This window comes from Sprattus sprattus (assembly GCF_963457725.1).
Source record: "Sprattus sprattus genome assembly, chromosome: 3".
Classification (NCBI taxonomy): domain Eukaryota; kingdom Metazoa; phylum Chordata; class Actinopteri; order Clupeiformes; family Clupeidae; genus Sprattus; species Sprattus sprattus.
Genome location: NC_137922.1, coordinates 26923942 through 26936441, shown reverse-complemented (window position 1 = coordinate 26936441; position 12500 = coordinate 26923942). Strand labels below are relative to the sequence as shown.

General features: G+C 45.2%; 3 protein-coding genes across 4 annotated transcripts in view; 2 read left to right on the top strand and 1 right to left on the bottom strand.

Annotated features, from left to right (window-relative positions):
• htr1fb (5-hydroxytryptamine (serotonin) receptor 1Fb) overlaps positions 1 to 991 on the top strand; it is a gene marked incomplete at both ends in the record, with an annotated part of 1188 nt that extends 197 nt beyond the window's left edge. Inside the window, one exon of the mRNA XM_080835422.1 lies at positions 1 to 991. This exon is cut by the window's left edge and continues 197 nt beyond it. Within this exon, the coding sequence (XP_080691548.1) occupies positions 1 to 991 (991 nt within the window).
• Positions 992 to 3204: 2213 nt separating this feature from the next.
• cldng (claudin g) lies at positions 3205 to 4632 on the bottom strand (the record flags this gene model as incomplete). Its single annotated transcript, XM_080834443.1, has 2 exons — positions 3205 to 3720; positions 4504 to 4632. The coding sequence occupies 2 exons, from the start codon at positions 4630 to 4632 to the stop codon at positions 3205 to 3207; spliced, it is 645 nt and encodes a 214-aa protein (XP_080690569.1).
• Positions 4633 to 10205: 5573 nt separating this feature from the next.
• The window catches only part of znf654 (zinc finger protein 654), a 15903-nt gene continuing 13608 nt past the window's right edge, over positions 10206 to 12500 (top strand). For both annotated transcript variants that reach the window (XM_080835834.1, XM_080835833.1), the window contains exon 1: positions 10206 to 10337. In XM_080835834.1, coding sequence (XP_080691960.1) covers positions 10212 to 10337 — 126 coding nt within the window. In that variant the 5' untranslated portion in view covers positions 10206 to 10211. The remainder of the gene's footprint in view (positions 10338 to 12500) is intronic.

Genomic DNA, 12500 nt, shown 5'->3' with positions numbered 1-12500 from the left:
GCTGCGAAGCCCGGCCAACTACCTGATCTGCTCGCTGGCTCTGACGGACCTGCTGGTGGCGGTGCTGGTAATGCCCGTGGGCATCGTGTACATCAGCGAGGAGCGCTGGGCGCTGGGCACGGCGCTGTGCCACTTGTGGCTGGGCACGGACGTCACCTGCTGCACCTGCTCGATCCTCCACCTGGCCGCCATAGCCATCGACCGCTACCGCGCCATCACCGACGCTGTGGCCTACTCGCAGAAGCGCACAGCACGCCACGCTCTCCTCACCATCTCTGCCGTGTGGCTGCTCAGCGTGCTCGTGTCGCTGCCCCCGCTAGTGTGGAGGAGACAAGACGGGGAGAGCGAGACGGGCGGCACGGTCATGCAGTGCCTGATGGAGCACGACCACGTGGCGTTCACCGTCTACTCCACACTCGGCGCCTTCTACATCCCGCTGCTGCTCATTCTGGTTCTGTACTTCCGGATCTACCACGCGGCCCAGACGCTGCGGAGCCGGCATGGCAGCCGGCTGGTGCGGTGCGGCGCGGTGAGCAGCGTGGTTCTACCGGGGGAAGGGTCCAGGTCCGGGTCAGGCTGGGAGCAGGTCGGCACGCTCAGCCCCTCCACCCTCAGCCCCGTCACCCTCAGCCCCACCGAGCGTTCTTTCTCAGACGTCTCCAATGAGGGAGACCGGACCCACATCACGGGCACCACCAGCGCGCCCCCCCTGCGCCCCCGCCACACCCCCGCGGCCCGTGAGCGCAGAGCGGCCCTCACGCTGGGGCTGATCCTGGGGGCCTTCGTAGTCTGCTGGCTCCCCTTCTTCCTGAAGGAGGTGATCGTCAACAGCTGCCCGTCCTGCGGCGCCTCGGCGGCCATGGCGGACGGCCTCACCTGGCTGGGATACCTGAACTCCCTCATCAACCCCCTGATCTACACCGCCTTCAACCAGGACTTCAAGAAGGCCTTCAAGAGGCTGCTGGCTCTCCACTGCAACCGCTACAGATGAGCCTTCAAGAGCCGTGGCCTACTGGTTAGGGTGTTGGGCTGGAAACCGGAAGGTTGCTTTGATCCCCGACCGGTAGGAAAAATGTGGGCAGGGGAAGTGGTTTAGCAAGGCACCTAACCCTGATAACTGCTCCCCGGGCGCTCAAAAGCAGCTCACTGCCCCGGGTTAGTGTGCTTCACTTCACTGTGTGCTGTGTGTACCCTGGATGGGTAAAATGCAGAGATCAAGTTCAGAGTGTGTGTGTGTCATTATCTCTGCCAGAACATAGTCACTTTCACTTTCACTTTCACAAAAGGCTGCTGGCTCTCCACTGCAACCACCACAGATGAGCCGTCTGTGCGAGCATCGCCTGTGCAAGCATCGTCTGTGCAAGCATCGTCTGTGCGAGCATCGTCTCCTCGCTGTGCACGCCACCAAGGTCGTCTCTGTTGAAGCGAACATCGTCTCATTTCTATACACACTTTGAACTGCAAAACCAACCACGGCTTGAGACGTGAAGGTATGAGGCGAATGGACCAGCCTTGATGGCACAACATGGAAATCAGTCAGACCCCTCTTTCACAAGTTCTGACAGATCCGAAAGTTCATCACCATCGGACGGGCGTACAAAACAATCACAGTCAAACTTCTCTCTCAGAACTTGTGTGTGTGGGTGTACTCACATTCAGCCGCTCTTTAGCCCTTACAGACCCAAGCTGCCCCTTGGGGCAGTTAGTGGTATTTTGATGAATAGATTTTAAAATGTCTATGAGTTTTTGTCCTACAAACATAAAACTAACACCTACAGCAACCTTGAACCCTTTTCTTTTAAAATACTTACAGTATTAAACTAAAATATAAATAATCACTTTGTAAGGAGAATATAACTAGTCCTTTGCACATTTCCGTCTGAGAGTGAGGTTTTAGGAGCCTAAGACCCACCCATTAGCAGATGACAACAATTCATATGATAAGGGTATGGTAATTCAGTGATTACTATTGGGTCATGATGTGTCAAGAAAACCTGAAGGGGGTAGAGGGCCACAAAGACATTCAAGGACCATTACGTGCTGGCCATTGTCTTTGACCGAGGTGTCCCAGAATGTTCACACCTCTCTCATCAATATGCATTTTGGTCTAAGTGAAGAAAAGTGCCACTTTCTATATTACTTATAATAAGTAAAGAAACCACACACACTTTTTGAATGCTAAACTCACCTTTTTGGAGCAAACACCTTTGTTTACAAGGTTCATAGTAAAATATTACTATATTCCAAAATATTTACAATGTGTTTTTGTACAGAGTCTGAGCACCTCTAAAACTAGATTTCATTTTAGTGTCTTTATATTTCATTTTAATACAACACTTTTTTTTAACATTCCTTTTACTCTCATTGTATTATTGCTGAGGTGTTCTAGAATATAATCATAAATGCCACTGTTTCGTCATGGTTTTTAGTCAAATGAAATACACAAAAATATCAGGCATGGCAAACTACCTAACACAGTCAAAAAAAGCCCTTGGGGTTGGAAGTAGACTGTGTACTTTTGACTGTGAGATGTGTTTGTGATACAGATTCAGCCTCTCTTCAGGTTGTGTTCATAGAGAGATGTGGTGTGTGTGGGTGTACTGCACATTCAGGATGATTTGTTGTATTTTGTTGTGCCGACAGTGCCAGTGGTCACGTCTGCAGACTCACAGGTGTGTGAAATACTGGGTTAGGGTTAAGCCTACGGAAGGGAGAGAGGGAGCCTTACAGTATTTTGTTCTCTAGTACTACTGGAGGTTGTCTTCAGATATAAGTACCAGTTCATACAGAGTTCACATATCAGATTTATTTCAACAATCCCGTCACTACCTCCTTCTGTACTTTGTGATCTGCTATTTAAGTCTTAAAATGGTGCCAATAAATCAGATCAGTGCTTCAGTAAGAGCTTCATCCCTGACCATCTCTCGTCTGTAGATAAAGCTCTCAGCCCAGGAGACTGTTCAGTGCAACAGCGCCTCCTACTGGGTAACATCAGCACTCTCAACATACATGAAACACATCACAGCCGACATCCTTTTTTAATAAAAAGAATTAAAGTGTTTTATTCAGTTCCTTAATTGGGTCACACAAATTTGCATAAACAAAACACAAACACAAACTAAAAACAGTTTACTCTATAAACATATTCCATTAAAACAAGAGTACTCAACATAAACATCAAGAGAGCGTGCGGCGCGCCCTACGTCAGACGTAGGCCAGGCGCTCGCTCTGCCCGCTGGGCGGGGAGTTGAGTTTGTAGCGCTTGCCGCTGACCCCCATGGCACCGCTCCTGAGGGGGCAGGAGGCACAGACGAGCCCCCCCCCGATGAGCAGCAGCGCAGCGGAGCCCCAGCACACGAAGAGGGCAGCCCCCAGCTCGCGCTTCTGCGCTGAGGCCACCAGGGGGTTGTAGAAGTCCCGAATAACCTGGTGGGCGGACCAGCTGGGCGGGATCAAGCACAGCAGCCCGCCAATCACTAGCAACGCTCCGGCAACCGTGGCAACCCTGGCCTTGCCGGTGCCTTCCTGCAGGCACGTGGTGCACCTCCCTCCGGCGATGCAGGCGAGCAGTGCCACCGCGGAGAGGAGGAGGGCGATGACCAGGATGGCTCGGGATGCCTGCAGGTCCTGGGGAAGGGCCAGCATGGAGTCGTAGACCTTACACTGCATCTGACCCGTGCTCTGCACCACGCAGTTCATCCACAGGCCCTCCCACATCACCTGCCACAGACAGGAAGGAAGGCCACGTCAGTGCACAGTAACAGAGCACACTTACACAGCACAACTCACCTATACAGCACAGTCACACAGCACACTTAAACAGCACAGCTCACCTATACAGCACAGTCACACAGCACACTTATAAAGCAGTCACACAGCTCACCTATACAGCACAGCAACACAGCACACTTATACAGCACAGCACACGTATACAGCAGGGTCACACAGCACAGTGCACAGCAACACAGATCACTTATACAGCACAGCTCACTTATACAGCAGTCACACAGCACACTTATAAAGCAGCTCACCTATACAGTCACACAGCACACTTTTACAGCACAGTCACACAACACTCTTACAGAGCACAGCTCACGTGAACAGCACAGCTCACCTATACAGCAAACTTATACAGCAGTCGCACAGCTCACAGCACACGTGTACAGCACAGTCACACATGTACAGCACAGCACACTTATAGAGCACAGTCAAACAGCACACTTATACAGCACAGTCAAACAGCACACTTATAGAGCACACGTGTACAGCACAGTCACACATATTTCATACAGACGACGATCAGAAAGCTTTACAATGACATCCAAAGATGGATACGTTTATAAAAAAAGAAAAAAAAGAAAATAACTATAAAATAAGTTGAATTAAATAAAGATATTACAAAAAAGAAAAAAAGTAAACTGTTGAAAAGAAGAGAGAAAATTAAAGGAGGATCCGAAGAAAAAGAGAGAAAGACTGTGTGCCGCAGCAGCAGCCGGTACTGACCTGTGCAGTCACAATGTTGTTCCCGATGAAGGCAGTCACCCGCCACAGGGGCAGAGCGCAGGACACGATGGCCCCCAGCCAGCCAACCATCCCCAGCACCACGCCAAGGATCTGCAGGCCCACAGACATGGCTTGGCACAGCACAGGCACAACACAGGACTAGGGCACGGAGCACGGGTACAACACAGGGCACTGCGGCAGGGGCACAACACCGGACCAGCGGCACGGGCACGAGCACAGGTAGGCTACAACACAGGACCAGGGGCACAACACAGGGCACTGCGGCAGGGGCACAACACCGGACCGGTGGCACGGGGCTAGAGCACTGGTGTGGGCAAACCAGAGTACTAGAACAGCATGTAACTTAGACCTGTAGGAAAGATGAAGACTTTAACCTGCGGGTTACAGACGTAGAGAATCTAAACCTGTGACTTAGACAAGACTAAAACATGGATGGGACTGATGATCATATAAAGATAATGCAGGAACATGTGAAGGTTTTGCCATTTAACTCTCAGAAGCAGAGGTAGGCCAGGGCCATAACTTGTGGGGCATCAGGGCTACGTGTAAACTTTGTGGCAACACTGTACATAAAGTAAAGCCTATATTTCAGCTGACGTTCTGTCAACTGTGTTCATTCGGTGACCGTAACCTCAGCATGTTAAGCCTGTCAGCTCAAATTCCTTTAGATGTATTTGCTGTGCCTGTGCATAACCTGTGGTTTAAAAAAAAACAAAAACACCCTTGCCGTTTTTAAAAATGGCACTTGTTGTAGTCTTCCTCTCACATCGCGTCTAACCAATAAGCATCAACCATCACTACAAGACCGATCCAGCGGTTTCAACACCTACTCCAACCACAAACCAGTAAGAGGTAATGCAAAATAAATTACAGTTTACAGTTTCCTTTAGGTTATCGTCACTGAAGGAACACAAGCAAAATGTCAGCTGAAATATAGGCTTTATTACACTGGTGATGCTAATTTTTTTTTTTAATTTACTAATTAAGTAATTACAGCTGAGCTGCCTTAAAACCATTGAATCTACTGTTAGCAATTTAACAGCAAAATTCAACCGGGAACTCCCACCTTGGGGTAATCCTACGTCATCTAGAAAATCACTCGTTCGATGGTCTAATGTTGATGCGGGAGAAATATATTATTTTGTCATGCTCAGAATTGACGTCGTGATCAAAATGCAAAGGCGATGTCAAGTCCGTAGTTCCTACACTGCATTGGTAACAAGGCTGGGAAGTACCCAGAGTTCCTACAAAAGCTAAACCCCTAAGTTAAAAAAAAAAAAAAAAAAAAAAAAACTTTGGGGGGAAAAGTTGTAGCCTACAAAGTTCATATACAGTTAATTAAAGAAACAAAACAGTCGAGACGGGACCTCGTTAAAGGTATGTTCACTTGCTTACCTGCACACACTTAAGTGTCAGTAGAACACGTCAAACAAACTGGAAAGAACACGTGCTTAATTAAGACTCTAAACCGGAAATTAATCGGTCAGTGATTCTTGAGACCTGGGACAAAACATGTCCGTGACATAAATCACAGTTTTTTTTATCTTAAAATGTACGTAATATATTTTAAAAGCCTCACCAAACTCATCAACAGGACAAGGGTAGCACAACAAAGTGTGTTTTGTTGTTGTCTAACATTTTGTTTTTATTCTTAATGATATGATATGTGACCAGTACCTACAAAAACCCATGTCCGAAAGCAGGTCACATCACACTGCAGTGCTTTAAAAAGTCTGAAAAGTGATATAAAATTGAACTTTATCTATATCATATGTAAATAACATAGTATTTATTTCACAAACATTAAAACAAATCATTTTGAAACATTTTGAATGTACTTTCTGGTCAGTTGAACATGTGTCCAGAGTTTTCGTCAACACCATCAGACTTTTTTAAATTGGGAAAAAAATCAGGAATAATTTAGGTCAGTTTTAACTCAAAGGACCCCTTTCCTTCCCCCTTGGTCTTCCTGGTGACATGAGAAAATTTGAGCTCTGGTAAGTTTTTAATAATACTTTGTTTTTCATATCTATTTACTAATATGCACACGTCACAACCATAGCGTATCAACTCCAAAATGGCTAAAGAGTCAACATTAGAGTAAAATGTTCTGCAATCTAGTGTTTCTTTATATAGATTGGCTGGACCATGATCAACAGATGATAAACAAGATGGCTCCTGTGAAAATCTTGTGTGATATAAGGAGAAATGTACTTTTTTTGTCAACACCATCAGACGTCAACACCATCAAAACATCATCAAACACCATCAACATTTGTGTCTGATGGAGTTGACTTTCTCTGATGGTGTTGAGTAAGGCCATTTTAGTGTCCATTTTAATCATTTTAATGCTGTTTATGCCAAAAATATCACTTCCTATGCATTTTTATTGCTATTTCAGTTTCATGTGTCGAATTAAATCTAGTTTAGATATAGAGTGTCAACTCCTTCAGATATATTTTTTTATAGTTTAAACAAAAATATGGTATCTGTTTCATTCCTTGAAGGATATTTGTTCAAAGACTAACACATTTCCGATGTAGATGTGTATTTTTAATGCTTAAAAATGTCTCTGTTAAATCTGAAGGTTAAAGACAAATGTAATTCATGGTATGATTTCAATTCTACTCATTTAACATTGACTTCTTTGGCTCTAAACTTTAGTTTTTAATGATTTAAAGACCTGTGTACATTATAAGGGGAACTGGGAAAACTAATGAGTACAAACATTTCTGATAAGATCATTTAAAATAATTTCCATAAGTCTATTTATGTTTATGATGGTGTTGACAAAAATCAAGTGCTGACCCAGCAAACATTCAATTAACATAAAAAATCTACAACTGGGAGGTTGAACCAAAGCATGTTTGGATAGACGAAACTTCATTTGACAGAAATGTAATCATATATTTGGGAAGTTATCCAAATATTTTTTGGGAAAATCAAAACCTGTTTTGTCCCTTATCTCAAGAATCACTGCGGTGTGTTCCCACCTGCACCAAGCCTAGTGATGCTGCATATTAGGACTCGAGGCGATTTTAATAATATATTCCATATTAAAATCTGTATCGAATAATGCTTCTCACATTTTTTATTTTGGTGTGGAAATTATAATGAATCACCTAATTACATTGTCAAACTTTTCCTTAAAGTTTAAACTGTCCGGTTTAAAGGCACCCAGTGCAACTTTATAGGCTTGAGACTCGAAAAATAAACATTCAATTTCTAGTCTTTTTACGTAGTAAGTTTCAATAACTCCATGCCATTACATATCGACATTCAAGGAGCAAAGATGAGGCGTCGTTGTGTGGTCAGAACTGATAGACAAACAGTAAACAACAACAATCGCCGGTGGGGAGAGGCAATTTTTCCAATGACTGGAATCCTGCTTTATTTATTGTGGGCACCAATAAATAAAGAAAATGGCGGCGATTGTTGTTGTTGTTGTTGCTCCTTGAATGTCGATATGTTATGGTATGGAGTTATTGAAACGTACTAGGCCTACGTGTAAAAAAGACTAGAAATTGAATGTTTATTTTTAAGCCTCGAAAGTTGCACTGGGTGACTTTAATGGTAAAAACAAACTTTATCATGACATGCAGTCATTGTCACAGGAAAACATTAAAAAGACATGAGTGAAACAACATTGTTGCAAAGGACTGATGGTTTGGCCCTTTCGCTGCTGCTGGGTCTTCACGTTAACTCTACAGCCAATCAGAGTGCAGTCAGGAGATGCAAGCGCTGACTGTAGGCTACCCAGGGGCGGGAATAGCAGAGCAGTGGACCGGCGTCCGGCGGGGGTAGGGTGAGTACGGTTGAGGCATGAGTACAGTTGAGACACCCGACATAACTTGCATTCTCAGCAATCCTGAGACGTGATTTTTAGTTTGCACATGCATACTAACGTCCTCTTTGATCCCAGGAAATTTGAGCACCTAACATATCTTCCGTACAGAGATATCGGCGAAAGTTTTTTTACCTAGCTTAGATCTTGATTTTGTCATATCCCTTCTACATTGAATATCTTACTAACCATACGTCATCAACAAACACAAATTACATCATTGCAAACGTTATTCTGTGCACTATAAATCTACATATTCCATGCTATCATGTCATGCAAGGTCAATGCATAATCTAGCGAAAAGCGTGAGGTGGTCAGAAGGGGACAGTTGAGACACGGTGTCTCAACTGTACCCGCGATCAGCAGGTTAGAAGTCAAGTAGACAAAAAACCAAGCAAATGAAAAAAAAAAAAACATATTTTTGATATAAGACCTGTCCTATATTAATGGGTGTCTTTTCAAACATGAAAGTGATAAGAATAATTGATGTTGGGGTCTAAATAAGAAAGGTGGTCGATCGGGTACAGTTGAGACAGCTAGGCTAGCCTGTATTTTCAATCATTGGTCATTGGTCAGTCACCATCAATGGGTTTCAATGGGTGTCTCAACTGTACTCGGGTACCGTCTCAACTGTACCCCACTGTAAAACACATGGGTACAGTTGAGACAAAATCGCACCTCATGTTTATGAGCAAATTATGAATAAATTAATCAAGTTATGGATATTATTGATTGATAATATTTTAGTATACAATCAAAGGAAACGTCATATAAAGTATCAATTATTTTCAGAGTATTTTGAGAGTCTAATTTTTGTGCAGTAGTCAATAAAGCAAAAAGCGTCTCAACTGTACTCACTCTACCCTACAGATGCATATGGTGTTGAGACTAACAATTTAGTGTAGAGTGTTGGAATTGTGTGCGTTCAGATACCTGTAAGTATTTATAATGCTCCTTTGTTAAGTTTAGTTTATGATGTTATCAGTCTGTGTTTGTTAGACACGGCATTGATGTAAATGCGTTTTATGATAGCGGGAGCATATTTAATTGGTCTCGCGGTTACATTATAAACGTGGACATAATCTTTGTTAGATAACTATGACATAGTTAACAATTACCTGTGCTGTTTAACAGCTAGAATGGAATAGACTACGTGAATAATGGAGGAAGTAGTATCACTTCAGTAATGTGAGAAACTTAATGTGAGAATATTGCTATTATTAATGTGTGGTTGTCATAGCCTTATATTGTGAGATGCCTATTACTGTGATTACTAAATATCTTTGTTGTATTCTGTTCCTTTGCAGAACCACATTCAAACAAAACCTTACCACACACAAACATAACCTAACCACACACACACACACACACACACACACACACACGCACAAATACATCTACTTCAATACAATTGAATTCCATTCCATTAATCTCAACCTTATAATAAACCTCAACTTTGGATTGTACATCATCTCAGACATTTTAATCAGATGCACAACAGTGGCTTCTAATAATTTATGACCTGACAACATAGTCTCCATAACAAGCATGAACACTGTAAGATTGACAGTCCGAGTAATGGCGCATCGATCCTTGCGTTTTTGGAAGTTTCGTTTCGGAATTACGTTTGTGTATCAACAGTCAAACCAATTGCATGTGCTGAAAACATTCGCACGGCGTTTGGGGTGTGGCTACTCATCCTAGTAGGCCAATTGTAGTTGGTTTCGGCCTGTCCGTCAGCGGGATCTGGCGTGTAAAATGCCAATCGGGTTTTTTGGAAGCAGAGGCGAGGTCTACGGGAACATTGTGGTTGCCGTTGTACGCGCTGGGTAAGACAGCCAGTATGGCGGAAGAAGAGAGTGAAGTAGAGTTAGACAGGTTGAAAGAAGAATTAGAGTGTTTGCTGGCTGCTAGTGCAAGCGACGAACATGGACACATAAGCAAGTCCTACTGTGCAAAGTTCTGTAAGGTAGGATACTAACTTTTACATCGTATCATCAACAAAGTGATCCCAGTTGTAGTTCCAAAAGAGCTAGCTAAAAGAGCTACCTCATAGCTAACCAGACAATTCCCCTCCCCCCGTAGCCGATGGAGCTCAGTGGCCTCTGGCTGAAACTACACCGTATACGGTCACTTGCAAACATGAACTAATTGCACAATGCTATAGGCCTGAGATGTCTATTATCTGAGTTAGGAAGGAGTTGTGAGTAGACATTTGTTTGTTAGCTTGCTGGGGATCTAGATAACCGCTAGCTGCTTATGATAGCTGCATTCCAAAACAGCTAGCAGGCCTACTTGATGCTAGTATTCGTATCCTGGTAGCTAGCTAGGTTACTGCACGACATTCGTGATGGATAGACAGTTGGTATCCGACGACGTCTAGAGCTTCACTTTCTATACTCATAAACACCCCTTGTTGGCTACAGACAAGTTCCAACCCCCCGAGTTTGTTGTGCATCATAACACAGCACTTGCGGTGGCTAACGTTTGCTCGGCAGGTTTTTAAAGTGGTGTAAGCTAGGCCGACACAAACACCTCAACATGAACTCTTAAACTTTATGCATTGGATGCTTTGTCACCAAGCCGAGTTGCCTTATCCAATTACAGATGTGTGCATGATATGTCATGTTGTAAATTAAGTTGTCATTCCCGTCATGTGGACGTTTGTGATTTTTGTTCTCCGACAGTATCCACATCTAACCGTTGTTTACCTGTAAAAGCTGAATAGTTTCGTTGACACCAAGCAGTGAACGGTTTGTAAACACGGTCATGTGTCCTTGATTTAGCTTGGCAAACACATTGTTGATCAGTTTTAGATAGCTAATGACAACAATTTAATGTTATGAAATGTTTCCCGTTTACAATTGCCCACGTCCCTACTGACATATTGGAACAAGGTTAGGAAAATCATAAACACTGAAGCTTCACATGTAAACGGACGTGTAAACCCTTAAAAGAACTGCAGTATATGAAAGTTTTATCTTGCTACCCCAGACAGCACTGCATTGTGCAGGGACGTTATAACACGTTATCTATGTGGGATTGGGTTCGGGTGGTTGAGTGGGCCAATATAACTAGTAGGAAGAGAAGTTCTCAGTGCTGTTTTCTAACCCCCTCCATCCACACCCCTCTCTCTCTCCCTCCACCCACACCTCTCCCTCCACCCACACCTCTCTCTCCCTTCACCAACACCCCTCTCTCTCTCCCTCCACCCACACCTCTCCCTCCACCCACACCTCTCTCTCCACCCACACCTCTCTCTCCCTTCACCAACACCCCTCTCTCTCTCTCCCTCCACCCACACCTCTCCCTCCACCCACACCTCTCTCTCCCTTCACCAAACCCTCTCTCTCTCCCTCCACCAAACCCTCTCTCTCTACCTCCACCCACACCTCTCTCTCCCTTCACCCAACCCTATCCCTCTCTCTCTCTCCCTCCACCCACACCCCTTTCTCTCTCTCTCCTTCTCCCTCCACCCACACCTCTCTCTCCCTTCACCCAACCCTCTCCCTCCACCCACACCTCTCTCTCCCTTCACCCAACCCTCTCCCTCTCTCTCTCCCTCCACCCACACCCCCCTCTCTTTCTCCCTTCACCCAACCCTCTCCCTCTCTCTCTCCCTCCACCCACCTCTCTCTCTCTCTCTCCCTCCACCCCCCCTCTCTCTTTCTCTCTCCACTCACCCCTCTCTCTCTCTCCCTCCACCAACACCCCTCTCTCTCTCCACCCCCCCTCTCTCTTTCTTTCTCTCTCCACTCAACCCTCTCTCCCTCAACCAAAACCCCTCTCTCTCTCCACCCCCCCTCTCTCTTTCTTTCTCTCTCCACTCAACCCTCTCTCCCTCAACCAAAACCCCTCTCTCTCTCTCTCCCTCCACCTACTCCCCCCCCTCTCTCCCTCCACCTACTCCCCCCTCTCTCTCCCTCCACCCCTCTCTCTCTCTCTCTCCCTCCGCCTACTCCCCCCTCTCTCTCCCTCCACCCCTCTCTCTCTCTCTCCCTCCACCTACTCCCCCCTCTCTCTCCCTCTCTCTCCCTCCACCCCTCTCTCTCTCTCTCCCTCCACCTACCCCCTCTCTCTCCCTCCGCCCACACACCCTTCTCTCCCTCTCTCCCTCCCTCCCTCCACACAC